The sequence below is a fragment of the Poecilia mexicana genome, unplaced genomic scaffold (assembly GCF_051168715.1).
Source record: "Poecilia mexicana isolate PSO_F unplaced genomic scaffold, ASM5116871v1 scaffold_12, whole genome shotgun sequence".
Lineage (NCBI taxonomy): Eukaryota > Metazoa > Chordata > Actinopteri > Cyprinodontiformes > Poeciliidae > Poecilia > Poecilia mexicana.
Window position 1 is genome coordinate 2,577,648 of NW_028263381.1, and position 23,124 is coordinate 2,600,771.

General features: G+C 38.4%; 1 protein-coding gene across 2 annotated transcripts in view; it reads right to left on the bottom strand.

Moving 5' to 3' along the window:
* The window catches only part of zmiz2 (zinc finger, MIZ-type containing 2), a 38,480-nt gene extending 17,848 nt beyond the window's left edge, over positions 1–20,632 (bottom strand). The window contains exons 1-5 of one of the 2 annotated variants that reach the window (XM_088010734.1): positions 20,037–20,632; positions 7,978–8,079; positions 5,622–5,739; positions 4,556–4,758; positions 2,017–2,185 (exon numbers count right to left, since the gene is read on the bottom strand). In XM_088010734.1, the coding sequence (XP_087866860.1) occupies positions 2,017–2,185; positions 4,556–4,758; positions 5,622–5,739; positions 7,978–8,027 (540 nt within the window). In that variant the 5' untranslated portion in view covers positions 8,028–8,079; positions 20,037–20,632. Of the gene's footprint in view, positions 1–2,016; positions 2,186–4,555; positions 4,759–5,621; positions 5,740–7,977; positions 8,422–20,036 lie in introns of those variants that run through there. The other variant, XM_014969051.2, reaches the window with a different exon arrangement.
* Between the last annotated feature and the right edge of the window lie 2,492 nt (positions 20,633–23,124).

Below are 23,124 nucleotides of genomic sequence, written 5' to 3' on the forward strand. Positions count from 1 at the left end.
TTTACCTCTGCATGTGAGTGAATTTACGCTTAAAGCTGCAGTGTGTAACTTTTATAAAAATATTTTATATATTTGTTTAAACTGTCACTATGTCCTGATAGTATGAGACAGATCATCTGTGACAAAAAACAAGCTCCTCTGCCTTCTCCCTGTCGTCCCACTGCCATCTACAGAAATACTCCACTTGGTCAGAAACAACCAATCAGAGCCAGGGGGAGGGTCTTAGCGCTGTGAATCACCCTAGTCAGCCTTTTGGGTGTGACACCAACCAGCTACTTGGTGTCACACTGAATGTTGAGTTTTCATTATCTGTAAGTTTTCATTTTTAACTTGAAACCACTCCAGGGGTCACAAAGTTTTTTATATTTTTCCTTTTTTTTATAATTGCAAAAAACTATGATTTTTTTTATTTTCACCTGCTAAATAAACAATAAACTCAACTCACAACATTTTAACGAAATAAGCAAAGAAATCGGATTTCAGTAGACGAGGAATGCATAAATTATTGTAGAGTTTAAACCAAAAAACGGGTCTTGCAGGTTTGCCATATTAAAAGAAAAACATATCATACATTTTTTTGATTTTCTAGATTTATTTTTCATCTGTTCAGCAACAAGAACAGGATGTGGCCCAATTTTGCTAAGATCATGAAATGGGCATGCCAAAGCCAAGGGACGTTTATGGTCCCCTCTACTAATAAATAATATTAAATTGAAAACGAAAATCTGGATAAATACTTCATGTTGGTAGTCCAGTCACAATAATGAATTTTGCTGGACAATAAATTGTCCCAGAAGTTAAAATTATTGTTTTCAAACCATTTTCAATTAATGTAATAAACTTTAAATTATATGACTCTTTGACACTGAAACTAGAAGGCATTTCAAATAGTCAAAATAAATAAACAAAAAAACAGAAACAACAAATAAATAAATGAATTCTGAAGTCTCTGTAAACAGAATTGTTGTTGAATTAAAGAGACTAGCAGAGAGCAAAGCACCAGACTGAAGACTTTTGTCATCCAGTTTCTGGTAGAAAGAGAAAAGACAAAATAGAAAAACAATAAGTCATCATTAATTAATTTATCAATTGTTGATTGTGACAGGCCTATCTGTTGCATCTTACATTGTCCATTTTAAGATTTTACTTGTATCTTTTTTGAACAATGTGGCATAAGTAAAAAGTTCAAATTTAGGCTATTCTTGAATTGTGATCAAGGATCGCCCAAAATGGTTCAGAGGGCCGCAAATAGGCCCCGGGCCACAATTTGGACACCAAAGCAGTCCTAGTTCTTGATATTGCAGACACTAAAATTGACATTTGTGAATTGGTCTAACTTCTCATTGGGTAAGTGAATTTGTAACTGAATACTTAAGCAGCAAACATGGACAAAAAAAAAGAAAGAAAAAAAGCAAACATGAAATTCTAGGACCAGAATTGCCTTGCAACCACAGATTGAGTTCTTTCTGCATCTCAGCCAGATGTTGGGGGTTTTCAGCAGCTTTTTCAGCCAGAGGGAGAGATCTGGCAAAGAATCTGCTGGGACGTGGATTATACCATCCACGGAGTGAATCTTCCCAAGACATGTGTGGAGGGGTTGGAGTGTGTTTTTAATAACTAATACATACATTTAAATGTCTGCAATCTGCTTACATTTCATTTCAGCAGTTGCAGCTCACAGCGCTGGTGATTCAGTCTGTTCAGCTTCGACAGTGACTCATACAGTGTTTAAGTTTGAATGGCAAGCCAGTATCTAATTATGCAACGTCTCTGCTGGTAATCAGAAGCATGTGTCCTGGACTTGATGTGAGCATGAAGCAGAAAAACAGCTTCTGATTTCCAGCCCTGGAGCTAAAACGTTCCAACTAAAGAGCAGAGTCAGAACCAAGACGTTTGGAAACTTTCACAACCAACATCCCGGCTTGTGTGTGTGCATATGTGTGTGTGTGGAGCTCTTAGAAACTGTTTTTGTTCCAAGAAGTATGTGTGTGTTTTTTCTTTCTCCGAGACGTTTACCTGACCGTAGCTCAGCTCCTGGTTCTGTTTCTCCTGTATTGCTGCGACCGTTGCCGTGGCGGTGGCAGTGGCTGTGGCGGCAGCCGCGGCGACGGCGGCAGCTGCAGCCTGAGTGAAGTCGGAGGGGGCGCGGACGCCCAGACCCGTGCCTCCGCCGTTGCCGGAGTAACTGTGGCAAGAGGGGAAAGACGCGGAGATGAGTGGGCCGCGGTCTTAGTCAGCTGAGTGAATGAGTGTGTGAGGTGTCGTCACGGCGGTGAGTCACGGTGGTGGGTGACAGCAGCCACGCTGGCATATGTTGGTGTGGAACCCCGCTGCAGCAGAACAACAGCTCATGACATGCAGCATGAAAACATTACAGGCTGCAAAAACCTGCTCAAATCGGCCACTTAATCTGAGGGATGAAGTAAAACAGATGCCACAGCCCAGCTGCAGATTTTGCTCACCTTTAAAGCTGCAGTTTGTAACTTTTCACATTTGTTTTCTTTGCATATTTGTTTAAACTGCCTCTATGTTGTGACACCAAAGCATGAGACAGATAATGAACAAAAAAAAATCTGCTTTCTTCCAGTGCTAACTAAAACAAGCAATCAAATCCAGGAGGAGGGTCTTAGCGCTGTCAATCACCCTCTATTTCGTGCTTCTCATACCCACTTTCTCTCTGCTGTGCTACAGCTAGCAGAGTCTGTCCAATGATGGTGGATAAGCAGTTTTCCTATAATGGTAAGCTGTTTCTCCATGATTAGCACATTGAGCAGCAAGTACATTAGGATGATTGACAACTCTAAGACCCTCCTTCTGGCTCTGATTGGTTGTTCTTGGTCGGAGCTGTGCATTTATTCAGATAGCTTTAGTAAATCAGGAGATCAATTTTTTCACAGATAATCTTTCAGATTTTACCCTTTCCACCTACCACTTTTAAAGTGATGCTTCAAAATGTGTATAAAAATGTCGATGAAAACACGGCTACTGAGCAGGATGCTAAGGTAAAAAATCAGATTGAGATTTTCAGCGTAATTTAAGCTGGTTTGGGTTTGGACGATGTAAAGAGATTGTGCGCAGAGGAAAGGTCAAAGGTCAAACTAAGTATAATTCAACTTTGGATAACACTGAGATATTTTACAGTAGAGCAAAGTAGAACACTTCAGCCAGAAGGCTCTACTTTTGGGAAACCACAGGGAAACCACACTGGACATGTGATTTGTTTCCCCACAGAATAAATGCCCTCAAACCTACATTCAGTCTGAGAAAATGCTAATATAATGTAAGAAAAATATATATATTTCGATGATGTTTTGCTCATTTTTATGAGGGGTTGCAACAGATTTGCCTGCATCTGTAAAAATCTCCATTTTGTCATGAAAACACAGAGAGAAGAAACTGGAACTCAGAAGACAGTCGGGTAGAAGAGGATCAAAGAAAGAAAAAAAATCAAAGGATAACTGACAACACCACCGAGGAGCTCCATGAAAGAGCTTTCAGACAATATTAACGCTTGCTCTGTGTTGTTCTCCTCCAGGGACGATGGAACAAAGCACTGCAATTTGCTATTAAAGATGTGTTTAAAAATAAAGGTTGACAAAAAAGCAGCAGCTAATCTTATAAGAAATCGTTTTAAAAGAAGCTTGTTATTCTGAAACACGGTTTTAAAAAACAAAACTCAAAGAGATGAAGGTTTATATCTTTATGAGCTTCAGAGAAATGCCGTTAAACGCAGCTTAAAGCTTTCAGACATGCAAAACAGCAACATGTATCAACAGATCATTTATGATACAGCTTTATAAACAAGAAGTGGTTTTAAACTGTACGAGTGCTGTCATGTGACAACCACAAACTGCAATATATTTGAATGAATTTTATGTAATGGACCAAAAGAAAGTAGGGCATAATTGTGAAATGGAAGAATATAGATTTTTAATAAAAAAAAAAAAAGTCTGAAAAGTGTGGCATGCATTTATATTTAGAGCCCTTTAATGAAGGAATAGAGCAGAAAGGTCAAGTTGCAAGAAGAAATCCGTTGTTCAAAAAAATATTCATGAGTACTGCACCTTTCTGAATTTTATGTGTAAAAAAAAAAGAAAGCTAAATAATGCCCCACTTTATGGTCATGTGTGACAAAAAGTCTCCCCAAATACATCGCAGACTCTGGTTGTGATGGAACAAAATGTGACAACGAGGCAAAAAGAGTTTAAGTGCTTTTGTAAGGCGGTGTATAAAAAGTTACGTAGGCATGAAAACTCAAAGTGTTTTCCCATCATTCTAAGGCACTTAGCAATTAAATGTATTAAACTTTATATTGGATGTTACTAATACAACAGCACAGAATTTACATACTGTTAATGATTTTCAAATGAATAAAGTTACATTAAATTTTCAAATATAAGCCCTTTCGGATAACATCAGATGATTTATTAATCTCTTAAAACAACGGTCTGAAGTCGAGGTTTTCAAACATCCTTCAAACATCCCTATAAAATGCTGAAAGAGCCACGAGTCCCCTGTCATATTTACTATTTCTGACCAGAAGAAAGTGGCTTACCTTCCTCCATAGGCTGAAGCTGGGTTGTAGGCGGTGCTGGGTCGTCCGTACATGACCGGCTGGCCGTAGCCTTTAGACACGCCGTCCCCGTACGACTGCTGGCCCATGAACTGGGAGCCCATGCTGCCGCCCATCCCTGGGCTGCCAACTGGCATTATGTGACCACCAGAACTCTCGCCGGGGCCCATGGGTGATCCAAACACCTGCAGGTGAAATGGAGGAGGGCATTATGACCCTGGAGATCTGAGGATGTGGATTTCAAAGAGGTAAAAAAGTTCAAAAGTAAGTGATTGAAAAGACTTTCACATAAAAAGCGTCCACCCTGAGGTTATACTCACCCTTTAAAGTAAACCTGACATTAAGTAAAGTTTATTTTAAGAAAACTTTACTTATTAAAAAGAGTAAAATTCAGGGTTGCTGTATGATTTTAATGTCAGAATTGACAAACTTCCAGTAACATTCCAGGTACGTTTATGATGAGGGAATAACATTATTGCATGATGTAAAGCTAAAAAGAGTTGATTTCTACATAATACTGCCCCTTTAATAAGAGTAATAGTTTAGTTTCCACATTTTGACTCTCCATGTTTTTTTGCAATCCAGATATTTCCAGTCATGAAAAACGTGGACATTTGAGGTGTGAAAGCTAAAGTAGCGCCACCTTTCCTATGTTAGAAAGTTGTTTTAAATTTAAAGTAACACATACATTATTTTAAGTATTTGTGTAAATATTGTGCTATATTTACTCAAGGTTATCACACTACATAAATGTCAAATAAACCTGACAGTATGCTGGACATCTATTGACCTGTAGACTTCCAGCCTAGAAATCCACTAGAAATGTGTCACTGAGGAAATGTTTCAACCCAAAGCAGGTAGACAAAAAATATCTGTTTAACAAAGAATCAAATTAGCAAAAAATTCTCCACACAAATTCCTTAAGTACCGTCCTGAGACATACTGGTCACTTTAGGTTTAAATATTAACAAGAAAACGCACTAAATAAAGCGTGTATTAGTGAACACAAGAGGAGAACAATGTCCCCGGGTAGTGAGTCATGTGTTACCTGGCTGTGTGTGGGATTGGTCACGCCCCACACTGTGGTTACTACAGAGAGAGATCTTGCGTGTTGATTGGTGCCTGGTTGCCAGGAGACTGGCTCATTTAGGAAGGGGCCGTCAGTGCTGCAGAGGGATAAGAAGGAATGGTACAGCAGAGGCAGAAAGAGAGAGAAAGAGAGAGAGAGAATTCATCCAGATAGCAGTAATCGCAATAAGAGCATCACAGACGGCGTTCCATGGTTTCTTCCTGAAAACAAGGAGGCTTTATCTCCCTCTTAGAGTTCATTTGCTGTTCTAGCACAGAGAAACTCAGCTGAGTGTAAAGGTCACAAACAAATGTTCGCTTTGGGGAGCTAAAGATTAACCTGAGCACGGTTTATTCATCTGACAGTTGAGGTTAGCCTCAGTTTCCTCCTTCTGAACCATTTCCTCAACAGGAAGCTACCACAGCAGCAAGGCTGTCACACCACATCACTTGCAGATCTCACTGTCTGCAATACCTAATGTTGTTGGCAAGAAAACTGAAAAATAGGGCGATGTGTGAATACAAACACATCTGCATTAAAAAATAATAATAATAATTAATCAGCAACGGGAGCATATGCATTGCTTTGTTACTGTTAGCATAGAAGTGCAAACTTTAAAATATTTTTTTTTACTGCTGGAGAATAATACCAGACTGATTTGTGAAACATTCAAATGTTATTTTAAAAAAGTTGTTCAGTCAGGAACAAGAAAACTAGGGTGCACCGGTTGAAGTTTTCTGGCAGGTTATGCCGATTCTGATTTTGGCCGATAATTTTTTCTGTCTGAAAAGTTCCTGACTAAAGTTGCTGAGTTAGAAACAGTGGGGTAACTATTGCTAAACACACATGTGTAGATGTGAATCACCAACCTCCCAAAATTAAGGAAATCAGGAAAGTATTGGTGCACCCATAAAAAAAACCCATCCTATTTGAAGAAAAAATTGTCACTGGTATAATTGGCGGCAACCCCAACAATACCTAGATAATAAACAGCCAAAGCAGCTTTAACATTCTGTACTCTTTAAGAATAGTTCGAAAATTTATTAAGATTATTTTTTTCCCATTTGTTGTTCCTTGAACGCAGCGTCACAATTACAATTCTCAGATATCACCAGCCTGGATGCATCATCTCTCTTTCAAATCCCATGCGGTGAGCAAGTCTCAAAAGTCGAGAACGCATTCCAGCTGATCTGTGCCCACGTGTTGACCGATCCGTCCACTTCTGGTGATTCGTACATGTGCATTTGGCGATTTGTATTTGTTGTGTATTGCTACTTGTGCAGTGGGAAACTTGTACATTTGAGAATATACACATATGTGAATGTGGGAATCATATGGTGCACTTACAAGTCTTCTTTTATGCGCATGCATATCTTATTGCAAGCTTTGTGAATCTTTCAGAGACTAATTGAGCTCGATACAAAACATCTCACCATGTTGTAATCTAGAAAATTAAACAAGCCTGTCTGAGTTGTTGCCAACAATTTCTGGTGCTGTTTTTGCATTTTTAAAATCTAATGAAGTTTAATCTGATAAAACTCTTCAGAGGCGAGTAGTTTAACTGTAAAAAAGCATGAATGGTGGAATAATACAGACTGAAACCTGCCCGAGTGGTCTAGTAAAGACCAGCCGATTATCTGCATTGCTTTTTCAAATTATGTGTTGTGTAGAAGTAAAGAAAAAAATATTCTATGGAGAATTGCAATTCTTAGTTCTGGGAATCCTGAATCGATTCAAAATGCTCTTTATATCTGCTTCATTTTTTTAAATATAATTCTTTCATATTTTTGTATTGAAGAAAAAGCCAGGTAGCTAAGCTAAAGTAATCCTGGTAATTTTACACATAAACCTATTTTTGTTTAGATATAAACTGATGAAATTTGATACAGTGTGGAACCGTACCAGCTCGTTCTACATAAATGTTTCATTTGCTTACGCCATCTTCTCCTCCTGTCAGTCATATAACAAACAGAATCTCTTGACCGTTTGGAAAGAAAAAATGCTTTTGTGACGATTTTTATCGACTGGTAAAAATCGACTGGCAAGACACTGAAAATTTGCATCTCTAGTGTAGTAGTGATGACATTATTTCATTTCTTTATCATGACTAAATAATTTCCAGATCAGTTTCCTCCTAGTGGTCTAAGGTGACGTGACTTGAATTAGTCGTTTAAGATCGATCCTTGTGCAGATCCATCATCAAGTGGCATTGTTGCTTGAATGAGACAGTCACATACACCACATCATCTACCTGGGCTTAATGTCAGCACAGTGTGTGTGTGTGTGTGTGTGTGTGTGTGTGTGGGTGTGTGTGTGTGTGTGTGTGCGTGGGTACCTTTGTGGAGTGGGAGGCAGGGAGGGTTTCATGGAGTTAAGGGGGTTCATCGGATGAATGGTGGGATCATTAGAGAGCCCCCACTGTCCTCAAGCAGCAGCCCTGGTAGAAGGGACAAAAAAACAAAACAAAAAAAACACGTACATAAACAGACAAACCCTCACAGCTCATTTGCTGCACGGCAACCATTTATCATCACTATAGCCCACACTGTGTGCACAAAAGACATAGCGACCTCCCACTCTGTGCCACTCACTTTAATCTGTGTGTGTGTGTGTGGACTGCGCACTTCAAAAACGTTAGCCTATCACTGTCTGCTGCAGCTCTGATACCTCTGGAAGCGGGACGGGGGATGGGAGGTGCGAGCTAAATTTAGCTTGCTGATTTCAAAAGGAATTTAAGAGAACAGAGATGAGACGAGGCGAGCTCTTCTCTCGCCTCACCGACATAGAAGCAGTGACTCAGGAGCGTGCGCTGCTCTCTACCGCCGCTGACTAGAGACATGTTCTGGACCTTCTTTACGTTAATAAAAGTTCAACGTCTTCCTGCGTCATTCCCAGGAACACCCAGGACACACAAAACCACTCTGACTGTTGATCAATAAGTAGCTGATTAGACACGTGTTCAAAGTGTTTTCACTAAATTCACATCATTTCTCTGTTTGAACTTCATGAAACGGATTTTAGTTAAATGTCTGGAAGGTTGCTTTGGATCCTGAAGTGGATTTAAAGTAGACACAAGAGGAAAAAAAGAAAGGAGGCACGCCAGAGGTGCTACACATTTCCTTTCCTGTGTTGTGAACTTTTAAAGATTATGTGAGAAAATCTGCATTATATATATATATATATATATATATATATATATATATATATATATATATATATGATTGACAATCAAGCAGCAAACATTTGCTCCATCTAGAGTTTTGACAGTAAACTGATCATCTTCAGATTTTCTGACTCAGACAAAACAAGAAGTTTCATGCTGTTAGCTTAACATACAACTATAAATCTTCACTATATCCACAGTGACCTCATCAATGGCTCTGGTTTACATCAGTCAAAAAACCAGAAAAAAGTTAGGTGATATTATGGAGGCCATTACTGCTGGAGTCTTTAGAATATGAACTTTCTGACAGATGTTCTGTATGCATTCTGTATTTGCAAACTTTATGATGTAGAGCTTGTTTGTAGTAGTCTATGTTTTCAGCATTTTGCGGCTTTTAATTCTCCTTTATATCATAAAAAAAATTCCTAAATACATTTTGGGGGGATTTTTGCTTAAATGTGAAGTCATAAATCGCAACTTGATGCATTAGATATAATATGTCATGCATCAGCTTAGTTCTAAGTTCAGCCCAAACAAGTTAAGAATGTGTTCATTTCTGTTCACTAGTTAAACTTTCTGAGCAAGATTTACATTTCCAGTTCACACTCATATTGTTTTTTTTCTAAGAGTTACATTTATAGAAAAATATTAATACTATTCCTTGTGTTGTAACTTCCAGCATGGTAACATAAACTGCAGTAAAGCAGTTTGTTCTTGTGTTGTGACCAACTACATTTCTTCTTTTTGCTGTTTCAATAATCACATTCTTATGGGCATGCCTTTTGTCCAAACCAGACTTTAGTCACCGTGATATTGACATTGCAATCATGGGTACGATTCAATATCTTGTGCAAATCTAATTCTTATCTAAATTTTTTTGTATTTGCCTTAAATTTAGTGGCGATTCAGGCATCAGTAACAATTTTGTGGAGAAATTTTGTGCAATTTCCTCACCTCATGGATACTTGCACAGTTGTTTGAATCACGTCTCTGAAATTTATAGACAACGGTAAATAAAAACTCTTATTATGACAGGTTTTTTACACCAAGTGGTAAACAACCAATACGGTAAATGCCCACCACTATTTCAGTGCATGCACTTCTCTAATAATGAGTCCAATTCATGAATCAACCAATACAAGAGTCTTCCTCGAGACATGCTGTTCACATTTTGACACCAAGATGACACCTACCCATCAATCAAAGCTTAGCACTGGCCATGCCTGGCCAGTGTTAAGCTTCAAACAGGACTTTCTAGGGAGGAGGTTTCCACAGAGCTTATATGTCAAGTCATCAAACAGTAGCAACAAAGAGATGGTCACTTTCTACGCTGATGACAACTTCATTCCAAACAATGTCGTGCAGATCCATAATGAATGGACACACATTTAAGGAACTCAGAAGCAAGTAGATGCAACAGTTTATGGGGATTATGTAACAACACTGGCAAAGATAAAATCCCTTTGATCAAATCCATGCCATATGCAGAATGTGTGAAACTGAAAGTAAATCTCTCAAAACAAGAGGAACTTTTTTACACATTATGACTAAAAAAATGGAAGTAAAAACAGATCCATCTTTAAACCCAAAGCGCATCAAGCTAACAATGCTAATGATTCCTAACTCAGAAAATTCAGTCCAAGTACTAACACAAAAGACCTGAGATCATCAAAAGTCGAGTAGAATCAGGACTTTTGCGTCATCCATTGATTCATTATCATATCAAAGCAATCAAATGCAGTCGCCAAGTGCCTCAAGACTCCTTAGGAATCCCAATTCCAAAGTATTTGTGATTCAGTCTGACATTGTGACTGAAGTGGCCTATTCAGGCAACCTGCATTGTGCCCACTTCACTTCATAGTTTTTCATTTTTGATAAGATCCTGGTTCTGTTCAGAATTCCTCAGTGTCTAAAGTGTTGTACAGCCATAACTAACTCAAAGATGTCTGCAAGTTCACACATCTAGACCCGATGATGATGCTGATATATTCTACATCCCTACTTATGGTCTTCATTTAGAGAGGAGAAAGATACAAATAGAAAAATGTCTCATCTACAGCTCACAGTAAAAGGTTTCTCTTTAATCCCTGTTTTTCAAACAGGTAGTAATTATTTTATAATAAAAAGTTTGAAAGTTACTGCAGCTGTACTGTGTAGATGTCTTGCCACTGGAGAAAACACAATATGGACATCTAAAGGAATGATTAAGGTCTAAATTAGGTTTTTATAAACCAGCTTATTAAATATTACACCTGCATCTTCAGCTCCATATGTTCCCTCTTTTTCTTCATCCCTGCTCCATGCTGCTCCTCTGCCTTTACCTAACGAGTTCCTTCATCTGACGGTTACCAAGTGGCATGCTAATTCCCCAACATCAGAGCCCTGACATCCTCCAACCCCCTCCCTGTTTTTTTTTTCACTGCCACTTTCCTTTTTGTACTTTGCAGATTTGGGTCAGACATCCTGAATCTTGTGTAAAAAGACAGAGAGGGAGGGGTGTTACTCCTCAGATCACATGATCGCCACTCGCGAATTCACTCCTATCGAGTACCTTGGAACTTCCATCACAGCTGAGCGGTGAAACCACACAAAGGGAGGACGAGACGTGCGAGACGTGTGTGGCTGCATCAGATGTTCAAAGCGAGCGCACGAGGCGCAAACTGTACCTGTGGAGGACCCGTTGCTACACTCCTGTCTTTCTCTCTCCCTTTGCCTTCTTTGACCTCGGCGTCTTGACATTTTCTTTACCCTCGACTCTTCCTCTTCACACCACTCCTCGCTGTCGGATTCTCTTCTCGTTCTTTCCCTCTCGGCTCTCAGATCTTGCCATTGCACTGGCAGCTGAATCGCTCAATCAAACCCTCAAACTGCTCTGCTGCTGCTGGTTTACAAGGACCACATACAGTCATATGTGCAACAGCAAACGAAGCGGTTACAGTGCCTTTCAAAGGCACTCGTACCACTTAAAGGGTTCCACGCTTCATTTTACGTTGCAACCACAAACGTCATCCTATATTTAAAATAAGATTTTATGTCTCAGTGCAAACCCGTGAAGTGGGAGGAAAATGACACATTTAAAAAACACATTCCCAGATAAAATCTAAACCGATTACTATCAGATGTCACCTAATTAATACGAAGGATCCACCTATATGTAATTTAACTTAACCAAGATTATGTAATAAAGCACTATGCTCTTACAGAGCTTTGTTCAATCTATCACCCTAGAATGGAAAGAGTATGACACAACTGCACGATTGTCAACTGAAGATTAATAGGCCAGGGGAGGAGAGCATTAATCAGAGGAGCATGCAAGAGGCCCCACTCAGGTGGGTTAATGTTTCAACAGGATCACTATTAAGTCATGCACAACGGGGCTGCAACCAACGATTATTTTACTTATCGATTATTCCATATCAATTATTCTGACAATCGGTTAATCGGATAAAACAATTGGCACTCTGCAGATTTTTCATTTAAATCTTATTTATGTAATATTGGAAATACATTACAAGATGCAAACAAACAAATAATTCAAAACCTTTTTTTAATAAGAAAATAAACATTCCATTGACTAAAATGTAATAACAGTACAGGTGTGCGATACTGGATATTTTGGTATCAATCCGATACCAAGTAAATACAGCACCAGTAATGCTGATACTAATTTCAATACGTTTTATTCAGGTTTGATATATCATCACACATTTGATCTCTAAGTTTTTCTGTTTTAGAATTTTTTTGTTAAAACCTAGAACAGAAGTTGGACAAAGTTTATAGGTGTCTGCAAAATACTTTAACAAAATATTAACATAATGCATACAAAAATATAAAAACAAAACATACGTGCCTCTTTTCCTGCATAAACAATTCCAAAAAATATAATTTCAGAACAACAAAATCTTTTTGAGGCAAGGACAAAAAACTACAATTCCAAAAATAAAATAAGAAGTCAAGAGAGAATCTGAAACTAAGGTATTGATCTTACCATGCTAGTATCAATCTGACACCGATACCAACTTATCAATATTATTGATATGTTGCAGTGATCTGCCCACCTCTAAATAAAAACATTATTTTTGTGAACGCTTTATCATTTGTTGCAAAGGATGCATCTGCAGGTAAAAAAATGCTTCTAACATCAAAATGTGAATGGCTCAGATATTTCTGCTTGACTTAACATCAAAACAGTGTAAAACTGATTACTTTTTCAATTAACCAATTAATAACTGAATAGCAAAAGGTCCTTGATAGGAGATTTATTTATACAGAGAATTTAAACTAGGTGAAGCTGATTATCTTCTTTATGCAACATTGAAAATACAAGATGCAAATAAAAACTTGATGAATCTTTGATAGAATCAAAGCAATTTTTTGTATCTTAAATGAAAAATGTGCACATTTTTTGTATGGTTTTTGGTTTAATTACAGCTCTGATCATATTGTTCTGTCAGCAAATGTATTTTTGAGCCTGTGTACTCCAGTTAGCAATTAATCAATTACTAAATGAGTTAATGATCATTTTAATAATTGAGTCATAATGATTAATCTGATTTTTATTTTTTTTTAAACTTTATGTGTCTTTTTGTGTGCTGTAAAGTTTAAACTTCTGAAATGAACTGAAATTAAAAGTGTTCAAGTTGAAGTAAAGACATGAGTCATTGGTGTGAAAGTCCAAGTCAAGTCCAAAGTATTTTATGATATTCTCAAGTCAAGTAACGTCTTTAAATTTGTCACTAAAATCTGACTTGATTCTCAACCGCATTATTCAAATCCACACCTCTGTCCATACCAGAGATGTGGACAAAATAAATGTACTATTTATTAATAATAAATTTTGTTTGCAGTACAAAGTATAAAAGATATAAAATAGCAGAAGTCTGACCAATTAAAGTCTACCGTAGGCTTTGGTTTCTTGGTGCCATCACCTCCTAGCATCATCAAATCCATGTTTAGATTTTAGGATCAAATCTAAACATGGATTACATCCTATCATACTGCTAATAAGCCAGTGGAAATGCTAGTGGTATTTCCTTCTTCACAGAAAGAGCTAAACTGTTGTCAGAGGTGCAGAAACCTCCCATGGAAATAGGAAAATTTCATCCATTCAAGTAATCTTGTGTTGCAGTCTTAAACTTGCAAAAATAAAAAACAGTCATCTAGTGCATTACTGTGACAGATCTGCCTAACAGTTATTTTTACATTGTTATTTATACTTTCTGACAGATTTCCCAATTCCAGGAAAGGTGAACAAAAACGCTTACGTTTCCACACCAGAAATGGACGCCTCCCAATGTTTGCTTTGGCTTCACCAAAAGCCACAGATAACGAGTCAACACTAGAACAACTTACAGAACATTAAAAAAAGTAGCCAAGTTACTTCCCTTACTACCTTTTTCAAAACTGATTTAGTAAAACTCTTTACAATCATATCACTAATCAAGAAGAGTATCAGCTGCATTTCTACTGATTATAAAGAAAGCTTGACTTGCATAGTTTGTGCTAAAAGAAAAGTTGGGAAAATAAAGTTTTTAAATTTTTAAAATGCAAGTTTGAAAAAGAAAATCATCCTTTCCTAGCTGAGCTGCTCTGCTTTCGTCTTTTAAAAGCACAAATGAAGAGCCTCTAGTGATTTGAATGGCTAATCTTTTAACGTCTTAAAGCACGGCCAGTAAAAAGCGGATGGCAGCTCATGGTGCTGAAAAGATGAGAGTTTTTATTTAAGGGCACTATGAAAGCTATGAAAAAAGGAAGTCTGAAGAATCTCCTGTTTGTTCCAACACACACATTAGGTGTTACAGTTAGCTAAATAAAAAAAGGAGATGCCAGCAGTGATTAACAACCTTCCACTGTTTAAAGTGCAGTATTTTATTCTGAATTTCATTTATTTGTTTTTAAGCAGCTTGTTAATAGTGTTATAAGCTTCAGCACAATTACTCTGTCAGCTGTCCAAATTCCCCCCATCCCTCCCAAAAAAAAAGTAGTAATTTAACCATATTTATGTAAATTACTTATAGGTTTTGGATAAAAACTCTTGGCCTTGAAACATCATAAATACCACCCTAATGCATTTGCGAATAAAATGAATCAGGGCTGCAACTAATGATTATTTTAGTAATCGATTATTCTAGCAATTATTTTGATGATTAATCGATTATTTGGATAAAAATTTAAGCACATTCTGCAGATTTTTTGATTGACCACTTAAGCTCCTAGTAATCAATTATTCTGACGATTAATGGATAAAAACTAGCCATCTTCTGCAGACTTTTCAGTTGAACGCTTAAGTTTATTTTATACAATGTCAGAAATACATAAAAAATGCAAATAAACAACCAATTAAATTTCTTTTTTAAATAAAAAAATTCTATTTTTTTTGCGTAAAATACAGTAGCATAGTATTCCTTTATGTATGCTTGATCATTTCTAGCAAAAAGAATGCATCTGCAGCTAAAAAACAGACTTCTAACATCAAAGCTCAGCCCTTTCTCCTCGACTCAACATCAATACAGCGTAGGGCGAAGGATCTGTTTAATTTTTTTTCAATTAGTAAATGAACAGCAACAGGAGATTTTTTTTTTTACTGAATTTGAACTTGGTAAAGATAAAACTTTGTCACTTGAGGAATTCTGGGTAGAACACATTTACAGACAAGGAAGGAGGGTTTTTTATCGTCAGGAGGAAATGTAAACATTTTTGGACAATTTTGGATTAATAACTGCTCCGAGTATGTTCTTTCAGGAAATTGAATTTTTTTTGAGTTTGTATACTCCAGTTAACGATTAAATTAGTTAATGATTATTTCAATTCTCGATTCATTGCAATTAATACGATTAATCGTTTAAGCCCTAAAATTATTCATGGGATATTTAAGAAATTCTTCTGCTCAGAGGTTGATATGGATTTGGTGAATAATACAAACACAAAACCTTTACTATACAACTGTCTTCCTTTTGAAACGTTACTTGAACTAGACCTTTCCTTCTGTCACTCTGTATTAGAGCTGCATAGTACATAAAAATACTCCCGGCATCAATTTGAGAGTTTGTATATCAACACTTTCCTTTCCAGATCTAGATTCCTGTTTTCCACATTTCTGATCCCCTTTCCCAACGGTTTATGAGGATACATTAAAAGGGGAGTATGAATTTTTGTCAAAACTGACCCAATGTAACAGAGCCTGGCTTCGTGCCAAGTCGACATGTTTTTGTGCCCATGATACGTCCAGGAAGCCACGGCCAGAGAGGAAAAACAGGCAGTGGCTCCCTCACCTCAGAGACACCCTCTGACTCAAAAACAACAAGTCATGCTTGTTCAAATAACAGCTTTGAACCATCTTGTGTCAAATAGAAGTCATTTCTGTGTCCCATTGGCTGGAGGATAAAATTCAGACCACAACCTGGTACCTTATGTAAAACAACAAAACAAAAACGGCCACTCCAACTTTAATAGCTGCACTACAAAAACGAAATAAAGAAGCTGTCGCAGGGTTTATGAGGTTAGCGAAGTTTACTGATGTTGTTAGCATGTATTTACAAGTCACATTAAAGATTGTTGTATAAGCAGCACTGTGACCATGATAAGCAGAACTGGTGATCTATCCAGGGTGTAACCCGGTTCTCCCCTGATACCCGCTGGGACAGACCGTCTGGAGGAGGGAAAAAACAAACAAACAAACAAACACAGCTTCAATCATCTAAGACGATTGTAAATGTGGCTGGCAGTACCCCTGTGTTGCTGCTATTAGAGTTTACAGTATATAATGTGAATGAGTCTTTATTCCTATCATAGTTCGAATCAGTGCAAATCATTTCTGTAACATCCGATCATACATTCAGATCAGATCCCAAATCTCTACATGTTATTGGTTTATAAGCTTAGATAATATGTCAAAAGTTTACCTTTTACCCTTTGAAATCTTAGTATAAGCCAGTGGTTCCCAAACTTTTTCTCCTAGGCCCCCCCAGTGGTTTCTAACGTATCTTTGGGTCCCCCCTAAGGCTTACAAATAGCTGTCTGGTTGAACGATGTGTGTGAGAGAAAGGGGTGGGGGAGTGGATTCTTAGAGATTCCCTGTTATACTCAGCCCCGGCTCCAGACGAACAAGAGGGGGGGGGTAGGGGGATCAACTTTTTTGGGGGCAAAATGAATCGTAACTGAACATAGACAACATCGGTAGCCTACAGGCTACTTGTTAACAAGCTTAAGGTGCTGTATTGATATTAGCTAGCTAGTCATCTTTTAGCTAACTTTACCTGCTGATAAAAGTGACAGAGGACACAGATATGGGAAGTGTGGAAGCTCCTACTGTATCAAATTGACATAGGAATAACAGAGAGTTGGCCATTCTAAGGTAAAAACCCAGCGCATACAGCGTTAATGTTTTTTTTCATCCAGACGGCTTCCACCCCCCCCCTCCCCAGGGGGCGCGCCCCACAGTTTGGGAACCTCTAGTATAAGCAATGATTCAAGTGAATCCATGATTTTAAAAAGAACATCAAATTATAAATTATGTAATAGCACTTTTTTGTATTTTTTCATACCGTTTTGAAAAAGTGAAAACATTTGAAATGTTTGTGTACAATAGATATGCGACATCCCAGTCGAACATTTCCCTTGGCAACCAAGGAGTGCCTCAGAGCTCTAATCTTGAGCCACTACTCTTTATCATTGACATGATCCCACTTTGTCAAATCCCAAAATGTCATTCATATGCTGAGGGCATACAAACTTACATCCACACCTAATCGCACTTGCTGATCAACTTTCACATGGTATAAGAGTCTAAGTGTTTGTAAGTCTTCCTAACCTTAAAAAAAAACAGTAAAACACACTAAGGTTGAAGATGTCCTCTTGGAAACAGATTGCTACTAGATCTGTCCATCTTCCAAAGTCCACAACTTCCTCTGCTTTGAGTCACATTTTAAACCCTTCACAGAATCTGCTCTCTCTCACCTTAGATATGTCTCAAGAATATTGTCATGTCTCACTGATCCTGGGTCACTGCAAAATGGTCTTGTTTTGGTGTTAGGATAACCAGAAAAGCACTAGAAAGGTTCCATATGTACCATGCCTATAAAAAGTATTCACTCCCTCGGATGTTTTGCACTATTTGTTCCTTTTATAAATCAATCATGATCAGCAAAACATGACTTCAGCGACAATAAGATTCACAAAGAACTCTTTAATAAAGTGAAATCTGATCTCTCCTAAATGACAATGAAGCAAAAACATTAAACATAAAATACGATGCCACCACCTTGCACCACCTTGCCTCACGGTGCGGATGGTGCGTTTGTGGTGATGTGCAGCGTTTGTTATCCCCCAAACATAGCGTCTTATCTGATGATCAAAAAGCTTCATTTTGGTCTCATGAGACCAAAGAACTTTCTTCCACTTGACCGTGGAGGCATGTTGTCTTCTTGCTGTCATGGTAACCAGGAATTATTGATTAACCAATTAATGGATCTTTCAGACACAGGCTTTTCTATATTAAAATTACTTGAGACACTCGCTGTTCTCAGGTGAGCTCTATTCCATTCATTGTCAGATGGCTATTGGACCTCTGTCGAATTAGGTCAGTCGCTTCAAAGGGGGGTGGATATTATGTTAAATTTTATTACTTGTCATAATTTTGCAGAAAAACTTTTTCACTTTGACATTAAAGAGGTTTTTTGTAACTTTTTTGTCACATAATAAAGAAAAATTTTGTTGATCATGGTTGATTTGTAAAAGGAATAAAAGGGTAAACATCCAAGGGGCTGAATACTTTTATAGTATAAATACTATAAATATAAATACTTGTTTTCCTGTGCTGCTGTGCATTAAATTATGGAAAACACATTACAACTTCATGAAGTTCTGCTTTAATGTGATGTGTATTCATGCACATGAATAAAAATATTATGTAGTTCAGTTTAAGAATCCAGTTCCAATAAAATACTTATCTGTTGTAAATGTAAAAAATAAATTACTTAAATTCAGTAGTATGCCACTAAGGGTATTAATTATGCATTTACAACCAGAAATTACCTCAACAATCAAATCAGTACAACAAACACAAGGCTTCATCTGTGGACTGTAAGAGTTAGCTAGCTTTGTGTTTGTTGTCAGCATTGAAAAGACTCAAGCTAACTATGTGGAAAATGATGCAAACACCAGATTAGTGGCAGCATCATGGTGTGAGGATGCTTCTCTCCAGCAGGGACAATTAAGTCTAAAAAGTAAGGAAAAGTATAGAGTCATTGTGGAAGAAAATATGTCAATAGCTGAAGAAGACTAGAGATTGGGTGAAATTGATGTCTGCATGCACCAGCTGTCAAATCTGACTATGCTTGGGTTAATTTGCGAAAGAACAGTTCAAGTAAAAATTGAATTATTTAAATGTGAAAACAAGTAGAGAAACCCCCCACCCCACCCCCCAAAGATTTGTTACTGTCATTGCAGCAAAAAGTGTTTCTTTTTTTTTTGTTTGTCTGTTTGTTGCTTCACAGATTGAATCAGGAAGATGAATACATGTACACTCCACACTTTTCAGATATTTATTTGTATTCAGAATCATATGCTGGCTTATGCAAAACCTATCCAAACAAAGCATGAGATTGTAATGTGGCAAAATATGAAAAAGTTCAAAGGGCGCAAATACTTTTGCAAGGAAGATTGTTATATAAATGCATCACAGTAAAGGTCAGCCAACAAATGAAACACAGCACTGATTTTTTCCCTCCAAATATCTCTTCTCTCAACTGAGCTATATATATATATATATATATATATATATATATATATATATATATATATATATATATATATATATATATATGCATAATAGACATTGTCTCCCATTTACAGCGCGTTTTGTTTTCTCTGCAGCTGCCTTCTCCCAAAATAACCCAATCATTCCACAGCAGGTAATTCTTCCCAAACAGGTTTAATGATCTAATATGGCTGTAATATTAATGTGACACATATTACTGCTCATTATCTCAGCGCCAGACGTTTTCAATAAGCTGCAGCCCTTTCTGCAAACATGAACACCTTGATTTGTAAACGCATCTTGAAGAGTGTCACAGGAAAAACATGCAGCAGAGCAGAACAAAGCATTTCAGCAGTGTGCAGCACAGAGTGGATGAGACCAGCCTCTCTCTGTCTGTGTCCGCGTGTGTTCTGTGCGCGCGTGTTCCCCTCCGTCACTAAAACAGAGAATAGCAGCTGTTTTGTTTCAACCTTACCTTATCGGGCTGCTCGGGAGATAAAGCGCAGACGCTCCGGGTGATGAAGCTCCGCCGTTTAAAAAAAAATAATAAAAAAATACCCTATGCACAAACGTGAGGAAATAGGCGCAGGTAGTCCCGTTTTGAAGGAAATGGAAGAAGGCGCTGCGCTGACAGCCTCTCGTCGTTTTAAGTTTGGGTTATGTGTCGCTGTGTTAAGTGCCAGCAGAGGACTGCAATAGGAGAGCTGTCTGTGGAGGGGCTTTAACACGCTGCTGGCTGAGCCGCTGGCTGCCACCCTGAGCTAACAGAGCTACTTAACTCACACCGTTAACTTTGTGTAACACCGTGGAACGCTCCTTTGTACGGCGTCACTAAGCGCGAGCGACATTGTAACGAACGCTAGCTAACCGAACACCTTAACACACTGCCTGTTCTCTGCCCCGGAGCTTACCGTGGGTATGCTTCAGCTGGCAGACAATGAAGCTGCTTTATAGTATACAGTTATGTTAGCTTAGCTAAACGGAGATAAAGCTAGTGGTGCGTTCAATGACCTTTGAGAACTCGTATTTTTGTCAACTGACAATAAAATATAAATATTAAAACACAAGGATACAGTTGCATCTCTGTGATAATGTATTTCAGAAATTGAAATGAATAAGTGAAAATCATATGTAGGTACATTATGTGTATATTGTGGTGATTTTGAAGATAATTAAACATGAAAATTATTTCTCACAAATTAAAATATTGCATTAGACCAAAAAATATGAGATTTGGGGGGGCTTCTTAAAAGTTTATGTACTGTACTGTACACGTTTCATTAAATATTACTTGGCCCGGGCTCCTTTTTCATAAATTACTCCACCAGACAATATTAACAATAATAATAACATCACATTTTATTTGCATAGCGCTTTTCTTTTCATAGACACTTTACAAGAATCAAGAAAAATTGCAAACAGAACACTAGTACTTCAAACAAAATCATAAAAGAACATACCTCGTTAAAAATAGTCATACATTAAAAACTCTTCTGAAAAGGTGTGTTTTTAGATGTGATGAATAATCAGTCCGTGTCTGCTGAGGTATCATGGAAGCCCATGTTACTTTCAGCTCAGCAGTATTGTTGACTCTTATCTTCCTCTGGAAGCTCTTGTAATAATTCCTTCCTCCTTTAACTGCTTGATTGAAAAGCAGTCGATGCACCTGCGTATTACTTTATTTCAGGAGGGTAGGGTGCAATTTTTTTTAAGAACTGTTTGCATAAAGTCAACTTTTTTTTTTTAAACTCCGAACCATACTTTCAGGCGTGGGAGGGGACGGGGAAGGGAGATGTCCGAGGGTCATTAAACGCAGCATTATCTCTTCGTGTCGCAGTCAGGTTACAGAGAGAAGGCGATGCTGCTTGAGGACCGATGTGACCACTGTAGCTCAGCGGTACAAAAGCTTATGGTCTCTTTAAACTGCACTCTACGTTTACAAATGTGCAGCTACTATCACGATATTTTTGTGGCACTTCTTTTTTTTCTTCATTTAAAAAAATTAAATATGTTTTACAAATTTATATACAAAAAAGCAAGAATAATCCAGAGCTGTAATCCTAATTTTCCCACACAGGCTGTTGCAGTTAGTGCTTGCTTTCGCAGGTCATAACCTGGCAGCTCAGTGTGCCTTTCCTCATTGCTCAATAGCCCTCAATAATATATTCATGAGCTCACAGGGCTAATGTCTCCCACAGAGAAAAGGATGTTTCCCCTCCCTCCTCCTGAAGCCTACTGAGTGAATGACTGCAGATTAGAGCAGATCATTTTCGAGAAAAAGCAAAAGAAAAAAAACGGAAGAGGAGGAGCATGACGTCACCTGCAGATGATCACCATGTATGGGGGCGGAGAGGGGGGGGAGAGTGGATGGCATGGATCATGCAGCATGGCCCTGTGATTTCCCTTTACCTGCGACACACATGTGACAGAAGTACACTCTCTGACAGGAGGTATCGTCCCTTAAAGCCAACGTGGGCCCAATGGGAGACGAGGCCAGGGCCGGGGCCAAAGCTGGGGCCCAGACCAGAGCCAGGGCCTGAGTTATTAGATTCGTCTGCAGTATCTTGCCACAGGGCAGTGCAGCGTGGCGAATAAACAGTCCAACCTGCCTGTGTTTTTCAGACCTCTGTTGCCCTGGAAACAGGTTCCCGAGATTTCCCATTTCTTCATTTTTTTTCTTCTTCTCTATCCATCTCTCCCCCTCCTCCTCCTCCTCCTCCCCACCACCACCACCACCTCTACACTCCACGCGCTGCAGCTGTCTCGCTGCTTCCTCCCCCAACGACCTGCCGCATTCTACAATCACGTACAATTCTAATCTGCTGCAGTGTTTTCACAATGTCACAGGACCAGAGGTGACACGACCACGCAGGAGCAGCGGCCGAGGAGCGCTGACCCCTTCGCTCATGGAGCCGATCAGAGTCTGAGCGCCGGCCATCGCTGCTGCAGCAGCCTGACTTCCACAGGCAGAGAAAGGAGCAGGGAGGAAGGGAGGAGGGATGGAGAGACAAAGAGGGAAAACAAAGCAGGTTCAGATTGGTTTCTGGTTTTGATGGCGGCGCAGATGCAAAATGCTCCTCTGAAATGAATCATGCAGATGGGTGTAAACAGTGAGGTGAAAAGTATTTGCCTCCTGAGTGAATGACCGCACTCAGGAGGCAGTCATTCTCCTTTTGGAGATGTCACCTCAATCAAATGTTCAGAACATAAATAGATAAACCTGAGTGAAATCCAAATAGCAGTTCTCAAATGATCGTTTCGGTTATCAGTGAAAAGACGATAACTTTCCAAACCAACCTGGTTGTATGTGGAAAAGTAATTGACAAACCTAAAAACTGGCAACAATACTCCAATTAAAATAACAGACATCGAGTTTGTTATTGTTTAAGTTCTCCCACTTAGACTTTGTTGTTTTTTTTTATTTACATGTTTAAGGTCATGCCACTGTTAAAATCTGGACTTGGACGAGGCCACTTCAGAAGTTTCTGGACAATTATAACTGTTACTTATATAAGGTACTTGCATTTGGACTTAATAGTGTGTGCTGCTTCAGTTCATTGAGC